This window comes from Cibotium barometz, chromosome 42 (genome assembly GCF_041138505.1).
Source record: "Cibotium barometz isolate CiBa-2024 chromosome 42, ASM4113850v1, whole genome shotgun sequence".
Classification (NCBI taxonomy): Eukaryota; Viridiplantae; Streptophyta; class Polypodiopsida; order Cyatheales; family Cibotiaceae; genus Cibotium; species Cibotium barometz.
The window spans coordinates 17066233-17084098 of NC_141087.1; the positions used below are offsets into that span (position 1 = coordinate 17066233).

The following is a 17866-nucleotide window of genomic DNA, read 5'->3' on the forward strand; positions in this document are numbered from 1 at the left end:
TGGCCTATGCTATTCAGGGATGCCATAGATTTTTTGAAAATATGCAAGGAATGTCAAAACGATTTGCTATTCTTGTAATAGACGAATAGAATGCCACTTACCCCTGTAATTGTAAGACAACCCTTTGAGAAATGGGGTAGTGATTTTGTTGGACCAGTTAGTTCAGCAACACATCCATTCCAATTTCATTATGTGATCATGGCCATGGATTATTTCACCAAGTGGGAAGAGGCGAGAGCCTCTAAAAAACTTGATGCTTGAACTACATCCAAGTTCTTATATGAACATATCATTTCCAGATTTTTGGCTACGGCCCACTATAATTAGTCAATGACCGAGGTTCACATTTCATCAAGGAGGTGATTGAACATTTACTCACGGTATTCCTCTTAATCCATAAAAATCATCACCTTATTATCCAAGAGAAAATGGCCAAAATGAGAGTACTAACAAGATTTTATGTGTTGTCTTGACCAATAACTTAGAAACTAGTTGCAAACGGATTGGGAGCACAAGCTCACTGTAACACGATGGTCCTATCATATGTTGTATAAGGTGGCAACATGATACACTCCCTTCCATCTAGATTATGGCATTGATGCGATAATTCTTATGGAATTCTTAGTTTCGAGCCTGCGTATTATGATACAAGAAAGACTTACAGAAAATGCATTAGCCGAAAGGGTGATTGTCTTTAGAAAACTTGATGAAACCCAACTGATTGCATCACATGGGCTTATGGTCAAGAAATTATGGAGGAAAAACCTAAAACATAAAGAACTGGAAACGTGTTATGCCTACAAGAGCCGTGGAAGAGGAGATGATTCTTGGACAATCTTGGATTTGCACCAAGAACTATCACATCGAATGGGAAACATGAGCAGTATAACTCAACGATGATAATGACACCGTCTCACCATCCCATCATGGGGTCCCTTGAATAAGGGGAAAGTAGGCAATTACATGCAACATGGAACCACTCATGCCAAGGAAAATAGAAGAATCAATAGATCAGGCATCCACCTCAACCCACATTGCCATTCAAAAGGACCACAGAAAAGACTATGAATGTATCCAGTCAGACAATAGTGGGTTCCCAAATCCTAGCTTCAAGACCAAGGATACTATGATAGCGACAAAACCTCATGGGTGTCACATCAATGACACAAAACCAAATGCAAGAACCAAAGGAATCAAACCAGGAAGAGGAAGGCACAACACAAGCATGCCCGAACACCAATTAGCATTCAGAAGAGGTGGGTAAGAAAAGACTTACTAACAGCACAGGGATACTATCAAGGAAATGAAAAAGTATGGGTACCAAAAACCCACATAATATCCAATGCAACATTTACCTCCAAAGTTAGAGAGGAGATCCATCAACACAACAAAATGCTCCAGATTTGCTCCTATTTGACTTTCTTCACAAGTGCAAGGCTCAGAGGAACTTCCACATATACCACAGTATTTTCAACAGGGAGTTCACTATGATCTTTTTTTTGGAGCATCACAGAGATTTTCTTTTAGACCATTGGGATACCTTCAAACAACTGACAGAGGCAGGAAGAATTAAGGAAGGTGAAAAGGTTTTTGTGCATATAAATCATATTGTCTCCATTGAGACAGGCTGAGGTACCATGTGAATAGAAGATTTGACAGCCTGCCTGAGGAATATAAATTCAGCTGTAACTTACACACCAGAAAGTGTAGAGTGCTTGAGGAAACCATGGCATTCCTTATGTACATTGTCTTCCATCAGCAATCTCTAGAAGAGCAAGGGCAGGAGGCTGAAGAAGAAGATATATCTGTAGCGGAGGTAAAAGAGGATATTCCTGCGGCAACAGATATGGCAGAGCAGGAAGAAGATATCAACCTCGAGGATGAGGGGCTGCAAGTGGCTGCTCTTGACCTTGTTCAACTGAGGACTGAAACTCTTAGGGCAGCATAGCCAGTTGAAGATTTTGATGTTCAGAGCAGCAACTATGCAGTGCCCATGCTTCCAGGTGTCTTGATTGGTGGTAAAGATTATGTTTTCCTCCATGATATAGAGTGTATGTTCAATTTGAAGGAGGACTATACCATTTCCCTTATTGCCCAGGCTTCAAGGCTTGACAAGGAGGTTGGCATAGAGGATGACCATTCACTACTAGCTTTGGAAACAACTTTTGATCCTGCAGAGGCCCTTACTATTTGTTTCAAAGAGGCTGAAAATTTCCAAGAGCCAGATGAAGCTACCTTCCAGCTCACCCAGGAAGCTATGAATCTCTCAGCACTTCATAAGGAAAAGCTTAAAGAAGAGGCTAGACTAGAGGGGAGAGGAATAAATCTTTGGAAAGATGAACTTCTTGTTGTTGACGAAAATGAGAAGGTATGATATTATTACTTTAAATCAAATACTTTATCTTGTGTTTAAATGTTTTGTAGTTATGTATTATTGTCTCACTCCAATCTTTTGATACATGGCAGCTACAAATTGAGGATGACACATTCCTGCAGAGAACAAGTGGAAGCAGGCCGGCTGGGTTTGGCAAAATGTCAAGCCTAGCTCATTATATTCATGATCTAGGAAGTGCTAAGATCTTGATTTACCATAGGCAGTTGAGCAACAATGGAGAAGCCATTGTTTACTTCTTTAAATGTTTGTCTAGGGTTTTAGGTGGACATGATCTTCCATGGCAAAAGGAAAAGATCATTTTAATAGAGAGGTTGTCCGCCATAGATATATTTGGGGATTATGTGAATAAGAAGGCCTCTAGGGCCTCTAGGGGATTATGTGAATAAGAAGGCCTCTAGGGCCTCTTACTTTTTGTCTTACACTTCTTATGCATTAGCATGTGGTGTTAAGGAGCCCAAATGTCTGGAGGGCTATGGAAAACACAAGCTCATAAGGTTTCGAGAGCCACCCATGATTGCGTCAGGCCACACAATCCAAGAAGAAGAACACGTGGAGATAGCTGAAGACAAGGATACCCCTCTCAGACAAGCAACAGAGGCAAGCATTGATAAATAGACAGTCGACATCAAGCCAACAAGGAAGAAAAAGAGTCCAATCAAGTTCAAAAAGAGAGTTCCGACTGGCAGGCCTTGGGAGTAATAGGATTTAGTCATCAAATATAGCACAAACATTATGTTGAAGTTGAACTGATTTGTACAAAGTCTTTGATCCTCATCAGTTCCTTGTCCGTATGGACGATCAGTACCCTTTTGCATTTGTCCCATCACCGTACGACACTTCAGTACTCTTCCCACACTCAGTAGCTTCTAAAAGCGTTTGACACTCAGTACCTTATTGGTAAGGATCAATAGTGTGTCTAGCATAATTAAGTAGTATAATTTTTTGTGTGTAGCTCATGGATGTATTGATGCTTGTTAATATAGATCACATGTTTCACAAAAGAAATACTTTTGATGGAGTCTCAAAACATATAGGCATAACACCAAGAGTCACTTGTTCCACAGAATAAAAATCTATTGATTGAGTTTAAAAACATGTGGACATAACACCAATAAGTTACAAACTGCTATTCATGTTTACTTGTCCATTTATGGTTTCTAAATATCTTCGAATCCCTCCATTGTCTATGTCTCTCTGCTGCCATTGAATTGTCCAAAGTTTGTCTTCGTCTTTGCTTTTGGGCTAGAATAAAAGCAAGCTTGACTTTGGAACTAGCAACTTTTCTTTTAGCATGCAGCCTTTGTAGAATGCCTCGGTAAAACCATTGGAAGACTTCCTTCAGACTATTTGCCTTTTGACTCCCTCCATAGTGTTGTGTGTGTCTGAAAAATGCATTACGTGCCATGTAGTGAGACTTCTCCATGCCTTGGGTAGACCAAATTGCTGGGCATCCATACTTTTTGACAAAATAGGGAAGGTCGTTGTAGATGATATGCTGTTTTCACAGACATAAGAATGCATAGTAAGTTATAAAAGAAAAGAGGATCACACTTAAGTAAAAGAAGAAGACATCACTTTACCATGTAGTGAGTTATATTGCAGGCTGTCCACGCGTCTTTCATTGACTTCCCAAAATGTTTAATTGCCTCTTCAAAGTTCTTGTAATCACTCTTTGTCCATGTTACATTGTCACAGAACATGAAGAGTTGATCAAGAGACCTCCACACCTCTGCCTTCACATTTCGTGCTTCCCCATCTGCCTCATGATCTTTCACGGCATTATGGACTTGCTTCCACAATCCATAACTAATCCTTGAAACTGTTCTACCTTGCCTTACTTGCTTACTACTGTGTTTGGGTCGAGACAAGAATCTTCTTGCCTTAACACCACCAATAGAGGGCTTGATTGGTACCTCCTTGCCATTGGTAGACTTTTTAAAATTCTTTGTGATATGAACATCACCTCCATGCAGACCTATATCGGATAAAACTTTTTCCAATGCATGAAGAGCATCCTTTCTATTTTTTTTGGGACGGAGTTTCCAAGCAAATCCAATATACAAAAATACCAATTTCTCAATAATTCGACATAGAGCATGCAATGTGCATATGTGAACATTACATAGTGGAATGTCAAGAATGGCCTTGAAGTCAGGGTCAACTTTATCTCTATTAGGTGCTCTCTTCCACCATTTGGAATCCATTACTTGAGCTGATTCTTTGCAGTGAAGACAAGGAGTTACCTCCTTTACTAACGTTATACATGCACTTAAGTGTTTTAAGATCCCCCGCCATGTGCCACTCTACTTGAAAATCACCTTTTCCTGCAACATGGAGATTCTCTCCTTGCACTTGTCTTTTAATTATTCTTGGTATTTTCGTGTGGTAAAACACCCAATCTAGTGTTTCATGGTGTTCTGTCTTCACCTGTGATTATACAAAACAAAAGTCTTACTATAAAAGATTTGAAAACATTGACTAAAATCAAGTTCGAAACAAAAAATGATCATACCTGGAACGAGCCTAACCACCATATGTGTTTCTTCGACTGCACACTAAAATACTTCGAACTCGCTTCAGTCAATGATGTATCAAGTGCTCCATTCATCAATGTAATAGTAATCCTTTCCATTTTCTTTTCCTTTACAACCTCACACTCATCCAGTTTGATAACAAATTTCAAAATGCCTTTGCACTCTTCAAATGTTATTCCATAAAACTCGACCATTCTTCTTTAAAGTTGTTGTAGATCTACAAATATATTGTTCCAAGGGTCATATACAGTGGTTCCTTTACCACCATGAAATAATTCTTCAATATGGATATATTGTCCAACAAACTCATCTATACTTTCATTCAAATGACCTCTTATCTTCCACACTGTTGCTGGATTTGGCAGTAAAACTCGTTTAATCCTTTGATCTCTCAAAGTTGAGGATATCGCATGGAAAATCAAACTATATCCCTTCCTGCTAACTCCACTAACATCAAGAGCCTCTTGGATTGTAGTACCATCAACTTGATTATTGGATATAAAGTCCTCTACAACATTGCGTTTGATTGTTTTGTATTTTTTTTCTTCAATCAAACCTTTTGCTACACCACAAGAAAGCAATCCTTTCATTTGTTTAACTGGAAGAAGGTTGGGATCCATATTTTCTTTTGCAGGCTCCAATAGTTTCCTATAGTAACAACACAATATGCCTATATTATTCAACACTTCCAATCCTATTTTGCGTTAATGGACAAAATAGATATAGTCATTTGAGAGCATTTTTGAGTATAAAAAATAAAAAATTACAAACTAACCTTGCTTCCTGAATTCTTCGCTTGCATCCACCAGTCCCAACCTTCAAATTTGCAATGTTTTTAATCTTCCTACTTCGTTGTCTGTCTCCAAGCACGGTTCTCTTCCTTCTTGATCTTGTCAACTCTTTTTTACTCTTTGAATGCTCCTCAATTTTATTCTGGAACTGCTGCTCCAATTTGGCACGAACAGCTATCTCTTGAATCCTGGCCCCCTTTTCTTGTAGGTACATTGTTTTATATGTTTCTGCAAATGCAGATTGTGCTAAAATATAACCAAGAAGTCCATTTTGTCAATCGCCCGTAAACCTCGGTAGTGTGGTTGGATTGACAAATGGAGGTGTAGAGTTTTTTACTAGACATTTTGGATATATACTTCCATCACACCATAAGTCAATATGTTGGAGCCCTTCTGTTCTCATATTTTCTCGTTGTTGAGCATTCAGCACTGTATCCTTTCGTCTTTTTTGTGCTGGAGCATATTGTTCTTCTAAGTCGATGTGAAGATGGTGTAATCGCTTCTTCTGAGATTGTAACTCACTAGTATCGGCCATTTTTGTGCTTCTGAGGTTGCAAAGTTTGCTTGTCAATCTCATAGTCTTTTTGTAACATGAATCGTGGAAGCGTGGCGGTATCCATACAATCATTAAGTTCAGTGATGAATCCTTTATGAGAGGCCTGCACACGTCGTCAAAAGAGATGCGGAATCTTCAAGAAACAAAAAAAATTAAGGAGATATTTAATGCAAAATCGTGTTAGTTAGACAAAAGATTATGTTACTGATAGTTCGGTAGTTCTTACTGACAGTTCTGAGCCACGTTTCCATATTTTATTATTTTTGAGGTCTTTTAGGAGAGAAATAAATCGAAAAATAGTGAATTTCTTACAGGGCCCCAAAATGAGCTCCCTTTTTCCCTAATGGCAAACTAGTAAGACCATTACACTCTCCTCTCCTTCTCTCTATCCTACAAGGCTCAAGTGTTCTAAATTGGTCAATGTCTTTAGCACACCCTGCTGCTGCTAGGGAAGCACCTTTTTTTAGGACTCCCTTGCTATACTTTGAATCAATAGTTTATTGGGTTGTTAATTATAATGATTCTAAATTAAGATAACATGAGTTTCCTATATAGGATAATATACATGTTGTGGGTGCTATTTAATAAGAATAATTAGAGAAAGGAGGGATCATTTTTTCCTTCATCAAATTTAAATTTTGAGTTTTAAAATAAATCATTTCATTATTCTCATGCTAAGTGAATATGAACAACATTTTTTGAGGATGAATTAATAGTTGATTAGGTTGATTATGCTGCTTTCATATTGAGGTAATATGAGTTTTCTATATAGGGAGAACATATGCATTTGCAAGAAATTTGGTGACTCAAGGCATGGAGTGAAAACATGGGTGTAGGTCACCATCCTAAGGTAATACTCAAGGCGTGGAGTAGGCATGGGTGTAGGTCACCATCCTAAGGCAACAACCAAGAAGGCCATGAAAGCTTGGGCATAAGATCTAAGAAGACAAAAAGGTACAATATCCTAGGGCTAGTGCATTTTATAGTCCCAAATCCCCATATTCCCTACACAACATATATGTAAATACCCCTAAGCCCCCATGTGCCTGGGCCCATCCCCATATGTATGTGCACACTAAAATCCCTTCATTACAAACCATCCCCTCCTATATTGATTTCTTGAAATCAAAGGGTGGTCATGCACAAAACAAATACCAAGGCTATATACAAAGAACCAAATACATGACCAAGATCACCAATTCCAATACATGAATCCCATGACCCCCGGGATCAAATGGAAAAGATAAATGACTCCTGCTAACGATGAGGCTAGTCGAGTATCCTCCAGGGTCAAATGGAAAAAATACGAATGTTTCCTTGAAGATGAAGTAATCCATATAACCGCATCTGCCTGAATAAAAGAGAAATCCAAGCCATGTAGACTCCAAAGAAATGGCACTCGAACCATCTGGACGAACCATCTGGACTGAATGGAAAATGTAGAGAGCCAATGTAGATGACGTGGCTGGTCAATCCTCATGGGTCAAATGGATTGTTGATGTTGATAAGAACCTTTGATGCCCTCTCGGTAATAGCAGTGAACTCAAGAATGGCTATGCCCACAAACACTAGAGTAATGTTACTGCTGAGCCTCCTCTGACCAAGGGCAATGATGCTTGTGAAAGAGTCATGACTATCATATATGCATGAATTTTACACCACTTGTTTGTGAATGTTTAGGTCTTCTTGCTTGCCCCAAGCCTTGAATGTACTAAACTTCTCAATTTGACGTGCATTTCACCAATCTTTGCGTGGATGCATGGAAACTATCTTGCATGCACCAGACTGCCTTTCATATGACACAAACCTTTGCCGAATTCACCAAGATTAATCACTTATCAAAAGATAAGTACTAATCTTGTATTGTTTGCTCAATTCTTGGCCAAGAAACTATTCAAGGTGCTCTTGCATCAAATTTTTATGCATTTCAAATAAACCTTGCAAGATTAACAATCTTGTAGCTTCTAGGCATATCAAGATTTGCAATAAACCACAAAAAATGTTGCCAAATTTTATCTACAATCAAGTGTTTTGTTCTTTGCATGGAAAAACCTTTTGCATAGCATTGATTTCCTTGCAAGATAATAGTAGAGTTGTGAAAAAGATAAAAGATTATTCAAGAACACTCATTGTTGTCTTGTCTTCTCAAGATTTGATTTCGGCACTGTCTTTGCATTCTTTTGACAAATCTACACAATCTTCAATACTTTGCACTATTCCACACAAAATCTCTGAAAAATTGTGCATAATTGAAAACTGAAAACTCCTCCAAAAAGTTTGCACATAAACCAAAATCTTTGCACAGCATCCTAGAAAACTCTGCACGGTAATCTAAAATTTCTGCACCAAATCTTTCATATCAATCTGAATTTTTTGTACACTTCTTGATGCTACACAAAGATTTTGCGCAACAACCTTCTTCTTGTAATATTCCTTGAAGAACTCAAAGATTTGGCAATCTAGGGTTTCATTCTTGAAGAAATAAGGGCTCTAAGGTTTAATTTTTGGAAAAAATATGCTCCCTAAGCAAGAAATCAGTCAATTTACTGGTTGTTGAAATTTTTGTAAACTCTAATTTCAAAAATCTAAAAAAATTCAAGAAATAAAGATCAAGAAGGTAAAATAACTTCAAGAAATCAGGTTGTAAAGTGGATTAGGGTTCTGAAAATAGTGATTAATATAAATTCAAAAATGATTAAAATAGGTTTTATTGCTAATCTTCTTAAATCAAGAAATTAGCAAATTTAAAAATTGTGTAGAGAGTCAATTCTGAAAATGATTAACACTAATCATGATCAATATAATGCATTCTAAAAAATTGGATTAATAGTAATCCAAAAATGATTATCACTAATCATAATCAAGAAAATGCATTTAAAATTAGATTAAGAATAATTTAAAAATGATTATCATCTAATCACTCCTCCCTCCCTAAGCAAGGATCTAAGCTCAGAGCTCTGATACCACTACAAGAAAGTTGACCACTCAAGGCATGAAGTGACAACATGGGTGTAGGTCACCATCCTAAGGCAATAATCAAGGCGCGCAATAGGCATGGGTGTAGGTCACCAGCCTAAGGCAACAACCAAGAAGGCAATGGAAGCTCAGGCATAAGCTCCAAGAAGACAAGATGTCATATCATGATAAAAGGTATCAAAAAGGTACAATATCCTCGGGCTAGTGCCTTTTATAGTCCCAAGCCCCCCCATATGCCCAACACAACATATGTGTAAATGCCCCTGAGCCCCCATGTGCCTAGGTCCATCCCCATATATATGTGCACACTAAAATCCCTTCATTACAACATTGTGATTCAATGTTATTCTAATAAGAACAAGAGGTCAAATCATGTTTTCTTCATAAAATCTAAATTTTGAGTTTAGAGAGAAAATGTCATAATTACTTGAACATTTCATTTATGTTCACAAATTCCCATTAAGGAGAATATCCATGATAATTTCATTGAAGTTTCATTAATAAACTATTTCGGGCATGGCCTACTACCAAGATATTACAAGCCTACTTTATAGCTTAAAAAACATACTTAAATTTCCACCTTGACATCCAAAGCTAAATCTAAGAATTTTCTTAGGAGGCCCTTTCAAGGACTTCCAAGGCTCCCTGATGCTTAGGTAGTGGACCTTGAGCAATTCTCTAATTAACACTAAATAAGTTTTTTAAATATCACATGTTTGTAATGTTCTCATTGTTAAATTTATGTACAATGTCTCTAAAATACATAATAAAACTTTTCCTATACATAACGTAGTCTAATCTTGACTTATTCTAGGCTTAAAGAGTCTTTCAACAAAGAACCACCAACAAGACGTGACATTAAATATAAAATAGTAGGGATGAGTATACTTTGAAGTTATCATAGATAAAGTTCAGTAAAACTTTAATCTCTCTTTATTTTTTGAAGAGCCATAAATTATTTGAGATTATATTTGAATGTTGATAAATTTTAAAACTATTAAACTCCATTGATTGAGGTAAAATCTTGGATTTTTAATAAAAATAAACTATTATTTACTTTTTAGCTTAAGTATAATTTCTCACAAGACAAATATCGTACTTTAAATGGTCATAAAGTCACCTAATATTAATTGGAATCTTCAAGGAATGGTCTAGAATATCTTACAAAACATGTCACGTGATAAACATGTTCTTAATAAAAAAGCTTTGCTGAGCATAGACAATTGGCCGTGAACTATATGCCACAAACTAAAAATGCATCAAGAGAAGAATTCTTATTGAATGATCTTTCCTCTTTGTTTTTTAATTTCTAAAAGTGAAAGGACAAGGAAAGATGGTGTTGTGATCGTGTGTGTGTGTATTTTTTTTGTAATTTATGTGTGTGTGTGCACAACACACACAGAGAGAGAGAGAGAGAGAGAGAGAGAGAGAGAGAGAGAGAGAGAGAGAGAGAGAGAGAGAGAGAGAGAGAGAGAGAGAGAGAGGAGGGGGCATAAAAATAAATATTCCCTTTAATATCCAAAATAAAATTCCTCCACTCAAAATACTATAATATCTTTTATCAAGAGGATCTAGACTAAAGCACATTTTTAAAATGAAAGAATCATAATGTCCATGAAGAAAATTGGTGGACCTATCGCACCATGGATGAGTGTACTACAAATCCCTAAGAAAAGAGAACATGAGAAAAAAAGTCCACATTAGATTATCTTTCCATAAAAGTCATATTAGTAAAAAGATCCAAAGACATCTTTTAGAGAAATGAAATCATTGTGGAAGGAGGTTAGCTAGTCCAATCTTTCATTACACTTTTCCTTTAATAATGGGTGAGGTAGGTCCCACTTACTCAAGCAATCTAGATTATGCATGTGTCAAAGACATATATCTAAATTCTTCATCATCCAATATAACCATCTAGATTCCAAACAACACTAAATCGCTTAGAAAAGGTAAGCAATTTAAAGGTTTTCACCCAAGGAGCCTTGGAGCTTTTTTAATTTTACTATTTTATTTTTTGGACTTTAGTGTGAGTAACCATTGGGCTTTAATTCATATATGAGTTTCACAATTTGTCTCAAACTTTCTATCACAGTAGTCTAGAATAGTCAAGTTGAATGATGAAATTGAAACCTCTCAAAAGTTGCAAAGATATTATATTTGTCAAAGTTTGGGGCCATCCTAAGTGAAACAAAACTATAGCATATGGCAACATACTTATGGTATTCTACACACTGGGTGATGTGTCGGCAATAAACAGTCTATCATGCCAAGCCTAACCTACTTTTGGGAATATTGTTCATCTCCAAGCTCATAATTTTGGAAATTTATGTGCAACAATCAATGATGGACTAAGAAGGATTTAATGCACTATGCAAATGGAAGTGTTGCTAATCATTGGGACTACCTTCACATATTAGATGAATAGCTAGGTAGAATAGTTCACATAACTACCATATTATGGGTTGTTTATTATATAAATTGGTGAAGAAGCAATGGCCGCCATGGACTACCTTCAGACATGAGATGAATGGGTAGGCAGAATAGTTCACATAGCCACCATGTCATGGGTCATTTATATTACAAATTATTTAACTTGTACAAGTTGCTTGCTTCCATTTCATGCTAGATTTATGCACAAAGACTCTAAGGAGTCTCGCAGCATTGGATCACAATTATAGGTGTGAATGCCTGCCTACTTTCAAAGCATGGCACTTAAGGTGCAAGCACCCAACCATGTCCACACGGAAAAGTACATGGCTAGCAATTGCAATTGAAGGATGATTGAAGGGGTCCTTAAAGATGAAAGGATGTATCTCTTTAAGTGCCCATTTTATATCACGAAATGATATAGCTCTTATACCTAGAAGTGAAGGGGTCCTTAAACACAAAAAGGTATTTGTAGCTTTTAAAGTACCCATTTTATCAAGAAAGTTTTGTGAAATGAACTTGACAAATTATCATGTGAAGACAAACTCATTTGATTTGACTTGTCAAGGTATAAAAGCGAGTCTGTTTTCAAAAAGAATGTGTGAATAATACAATAACAATGCAACAAAAGTGGAGTTCCACATGATGCATCCATGTGTTTGACCACCTCAACCATGAGCTTACCCTCTACCCCACAATCCCTCCCCTCCACTTTCAAGATGCATGGTGCAAGATAGCATGATCGAAAGTGCAAGTTGTAAGAAAGGGTTTTGCTGAGTAGTTGCCATATAATGTTGATGGATTTGTGCACAGTGTTGTAAATTCATGGGGCAAAAGAATAAGATCCTCTAGAGATCTCCTTTGGAAGCTAAACCTTGTAACTTTAGCAAGAAGGCTTATTGAATTTTTGGGGGATGTTGTTAGAATTTATAAAGAACCCAATGGATGTGAGAAAAAGTGTAATGTGAAAGATCTTGATATGGGATATGGCCAAGGGCCTCTCTCAGAACTTTTGGTAAAGGTTTTCCTTGGTTAATACTCAATATATGTACTTCCCCCCCCCCCCCCAAAAAAAAAGAAGAAAAGAGAGAATATAAAGACAATCCAACAGTCGTGATTATGTTCGAGTCCTTGGTAGAGCGCACTTGCTGCAATTATTTGATTCTTGTAAAGCTAATGGTGTTATAAGTAGTGCTAGAATTGAAGCTACTTATGAGCTTCTAGTAGTAGCAGGAGAGCCCCCTAATAGCATCTTCACCAACCAGCAGCTAAGCTGATTTGCAGACTATGGACCCTTGCTTGCACGCACATATCGCCCCGCTTGAAGAAGCTGGCTTGCCAGCACCTGCTGGCTTCTTACATGGTGGTGATAATAATGAAGAAGATGATGGGCGGCCAAAGAGGACAGGTAAAAGCTCCCTTTGATCAGTGTTCTCGTGTGAATTCCTGCAACAACAAGGTTCTGTGTCTGTACGTAGAAGCAACCCTCATTGCTTGCGCCCTGTTTGGTTTCATACAGGGACGCTCTGGACGGCCTCCGCCCACATCGTGACGGCCGTGATCGGGTCGGGCGTGCTGTCGCTTGCATGGAGCATGGCCAAGCTGGGCTGGGTGGCGGGCCCTACCGTCCTCCTGGCCTTTGCGCTCGTCACCTACTTCACCTCTCTTCTCCTCGCCGACTGCTACAGATCAACCTCTCCTAATGGATCATCAGGGAAGCGCAACCACACCTACATGGAGGCCGTGAGGTCCACCTTGGGTAATGCTACACTCCCTTCTCAATTGCCCTCTCTATAATACCACAACATATTCTCTCACTTCCCAAAATGCTTATTAGTTGTAATATTATTAACTTATACCCTTGTATCAGTGATTCTCTCACTTCACAAAATGCTCATTAGTTGTAATGTTGTTAACTTATACCCTAGTATACAAAACATTAAATGTTATCACATTTTTTTTTGCTCACATAGAATCGTGGTTGTCTCGTTCATCTCAGAGTTTAACATGGGTTTCCATGCACATTTGGCCAGGAGAAACACAAACTAAGTTATGTGCAATCGCACAATATGGCAGCTTGGTTGGCATTACAATTGGTTATACAATCACAGCCTCCATTAGCATGGTGTAAGTGCCATACTCTCTTCTAATTGATGCCCCAATAAAAAGTCCAATCGGGATGAGATGTTTTACATACATGTGCACATGCACACGCATGTGTGTGTGTGTGTGCTTGCATGTGTGTGCATGTGTGTGTGTGTGTGTGTGTGTGTGTGTGTGTGTGTGTAGAGAGAGAGAGAGAGAGAGAGAGAGAGAGAGAGAGAGAGAGATTCTTTACATATGTGTTTTGACTCATTGATAGATAGTAAGTCATTTCCATTCACGTTGCTCCTCTAAACTATATTATTTTTTTATCCTCAGGGCCATTAGAAGGTCTGATTGTTTCCATGTACATGGGCACCAATCATCTTGTCATGCTTTAACCTACCCTTACATAATATTGTTTGGGTTGATGCAAGTTTTCCTATCCCAAATCCCTAACTTTAGCAAGATTTGGTGGCTTTCCATAGTTGCAACTGTGATGTCATTTTCATACTCTTCAATTGCAGTCGGGCTTGGAATAGGAAAAGCCATAGGTAAATTCTCTCTCTCTCTCTCTCTCTCTCTCTCTCTCTCTCTCTCTCTCTCTCTCTCTCTCTCTCTCTCTCTCTCTCTCTCTCAATAATCTCATTGTGTGATATGATTCAATGTGCAGAGAGGGGCCATTCACATGGCACACTTGGCGGTTTAATTTACTCTAATGACAACTATATAGTTCACAACACAAACAGCGTATGGCTTATTTTTCAAGCAATAGGAAACATTGCTTTTGCCTATTCCTACTCTAATATCCTCATCGAGATACAGGTATACCTTTAAATTTTACCACCTATTGATGCGAATGTCACTCAAATATTATTTTGAGATTTTTGAGCTTTTAATTTGAAGTGATATATAAAAGCCACATTGAATTAAGGATGGATTGATTTATGTATTTTGAAATTTATTTTAAGCTTTTAATTTGAAGTGATATTATAAAAGTTGCATTGAAACAAGGATGGATTGATTTATGTGTTTTGAGATTTATTTTGATCTTTTAATTTAAAGTGATATTATAAAAGTCACATCGAATCAAGGGTGGATTGATCTATGTAGGATACAATTTGCTCTCCTCCAAAGGAGTGCCAAACAATGAAGAAGGCTAACCTCTTAGGAGTCTCCACCACCACCATCTTCTACATGCTTTGTGGTTGTGTTGGCTATGCTGGCTTTGGAAATGAGGCCCCTGGGAATCTCCTCACAGGATTTGGCTATTATGAGCCATATTGGCTTGTTGATATTGCAAATGCTTGTGTAGTTGTACACCTAGTGGGAGCATTTCAGGTCTCTTTCTCATCTTTGTTTAGATCTCAATTAAGCTTATTGCATTTATCATTTACTCTAATGCATTGTTATGCATGCCATTTATTGATTTTTGCTAAATTATGTGAGATAAGTTTATTTATCTAATTTTATTTCACATGGAAATAAAATTAATCCAATATTTATAAACTTTTCTTAATCATCAATGCCTAAGATACTTCTAACTCTTTGCTTACTTTTCATGTGTAGGTCTTTTCCCAACCCCTATTTGCCTTTTTTGAAGGATATGCCTCCCTTCACTTCCCTAAGAACCCCTTGATCCACAAGTCCTATAAGATAATCATTCCAATTTTTCGAGGCATATACCATATTAACTTCTTCAAACTAGTGTGGAGGACAACCTTTGTGTTCTTCATCACATTAGTTGCTATGATTATTCCTTTCTTCAATGACATACTTGGCATAATAGGAGCTTTATCTTTTTGGCCTCTTACCATTTACTTCCCCATCCAAATGTACATCTCTCAATCCAAGACAAAAAGGTGGAGTCTCAAATGGTCTCTTCTTCAAGCACTTACTTTTGTATGCCTAGTCGTCTCCTTAGCAGCTCTTGTAGGATCTATGCAAAGTGTGATAGAGGACCTCCAAAGGTACAAACCCTTTTAAACATACTCCTAATTGAGATCTAGATTGCTTCATGGTGATCTCTCATTGAATAAGTTTTAAGAAAGAGTGTAAAGGTAGTTGCTCCCTCGACTTGATCTCTCTTGACCTCATAAATTAGATGATAAAATATCCAAAATGTTTTCCCCCCTTATAGTGCTTATGTAGATATGGTTGAGGGATATCAAAATGTGGCAATGTATTAAGCAACATTTTTACAAAAGTCTCACTAATGATATGAAAAGTGTTGCCTTAAGGCTTTGGTATCATAACTAACTCAAGAAATGAAAATTTTACCAAATGTTTTATAAAGGAAAATAGTTCCTTTGCTAAAGTTTCTTTAATATTTGATGATTAAGTAAAGAATGTCATTTTAATCAATTATTATTTTGAAATAAGGATTTAAAACTAAGCACCTAACTTAAAATTGATCTTATTTTAGAGGTTTTTATTTTAATTTATAAAGAAAAAAACATACACACGCATGAGAGAGAGAGAGAGAGAGAGAGAGAGAGAGAGAGAGAGAGAGAGAGAGAAGAGAAGAGAAGAGAAAAGAAAAAAGAAATAACCTATTTTATTTAAGCATGTTTTTTAAAATTTCTCTAATAAAACAATACATATCACATAGTGTGCTTTTAGAAAATTATTATCAATTTAAATGTGTAGAAAAGTAAAAATTAAAATTTTGAAAAGTGTTTCTTTTTAGAATAGCAAAGTTCTAAGAAGTGTAAAGGTGAAGAATCTGTTAGAAAAGCATTTGCTCAATGCTCCACCCTTGTGATGTTTCTACAAGGGATGGATGTGCTCTATTTTGTAAGGGCCCCTGTAAGATTCCTCCCTCCGGCTTTTGAGGTGTGCAGGTGTAAGAACCTCCCCTTCTGATCTTATAATTATTCCCCTCTCTGAAATAAAAGAAAGATCCTGTTTTACCTTGTTTTGGCCTAAAGAGAGAAAATGTCTAGAGGGAGGTAATTCAAAATTGAGATATTTTTAGATATAAAAATCCTCCTAGTGTCTAAAATGGTTTCCCTTGAAACAGATATTCAAAAAGAAATTTTCAATGTGCAATTGGAATAAATTGAAATCAGGTAAAAAGGACCTTAGCCTAAGGGTCCAGATTTTTTGAAATTTTTGAATTTAGGTTCCTATGGACCAATTAGATTAATCCAAATGTAGGGAGGGGATAAATGGAAGAAAAAAATAAAATCCCCCAAAAATGAGTAAATGCTCACATAAGATGAAGAGTTGACTAAGAACAAGGTTATTAGTTGAAAAAGAAGAGATATTTAGAAGAAATGATGCATTTTTGACACCTTAGTGTGTGGGGAATTCCCCTCATGAAGGAGGTGCCTATTTCACATGTGTGGTTGAGTTTTAAACTCACAAATAATGAGATATTTTCATCTCTCCTCTCTCCTGCTTCAACTAGATCCAAAAAGTAAGCTAAACTGACCTAAAAATGGTCAAAAATTGACCAAACTGATCTAGAAAATTCTAGAATCAGTTTGCTTGGTTAGAGGCTCACTTTTTTCTATAAATGAAGCCTCCCTCTTTGTAAATGGTTAATAGTGTTTTATGCACTGTTACTCTACTCCTCTCCCAGAGCAGCAAAAAACAGTGAATTCATTGATAATTCATTTGTTTTTGACCATTTCCTCTTCAAAAGAATTGGTGGCCACTCTTGTTGCAAACAAGAGTAGATCCCTCAAACCATCAAGTCAAAGGAAAGCTCACAAAACTCCTAGTAAGTTAGAAATTCTACTTTTTCTTATTCTATTTTATGGTTTTCTGATTTTTACTTTCTTTAAAATGAAAATGGATGCTATGCCTTGCTGGAAAGGCTTTCCCCCTTCTCTTCATTATTGAATTTAGCCTTTCTTTATTCTAGATGTGTAATCAAATTGATGGAATTAAACTTTTCATATTGTTTACTCTTAATAAAGTGGAAATTGATTAGATTAGAATGACTTAAATCATCTTGGATAATTTCTAGTAAATTTTAGAGTGAAAAATTTAAAAAATGATCAGCCATACAAAGGAGGTTATGGCAAAATTTTCTTAAATTTGGTGAAGTAAGTTTTATCTTTTTATTATTCAAAAAGAGTAATCCCCACCGCTTGTG

At 36.9% G+C, this 17866-nt stretch overlaps 1 protein-coding gene across 1 annotated transcript; it reads left to right on the plus strand.

Annotated features, from left to right (window-relative positions):
* Positions 1 to 12883: 12883 nt before the first annotated feature.
* On the plus strand, positions 12884 to 16000 carry LOC147614227 (amino acid permease 4-like). The gene is made up of 7 exons (XM_086780773.1): positions 12884 to 13087; positions 13199 to 13438; positions 13713 to 13806; positions 14101 to 14315; positions 14435 to 14586; positions 14875 to 15102; positions 15331 to 16000. Exons 1-7 carry the CDS (start codon positions 12967 to 12969, stop codon positions 15745 to 15747), a joined length of 1467 nt encoding a protein of 488 aa, XP_086636899.1. The 5' UTR covers positions 12884 to 12966; the 3' UTR covers positions 15748 to 16000.
* Positions 16001 to 17866: the final 1866 nt, after the last annotated feature.

Bases quoted from the DNA above. Each gene is read 5' to 3' on its own strand.
- LOC147614227 (XM_086780773.1), top strand. From the start codon at position 12,967: ATGGACCCTTGCTTGCACGCACATATCGCCCCGCTTGAAGAAGCTGGC. The intron at 13,439-13,712 runs GTAATGCTACAC...ACATTTGGCCAG, and splicing joins GGCCGTGAGGTCCACCTTGG to GAGAAACACAAACTAAGTTA. The intron at 14,587-14,874 runs GTATACCTTTAA...TGATCTATGTAG, and splicing joins ATATCCTCATCGAGATACAG to GATACAATTTGCTCTCCTCC.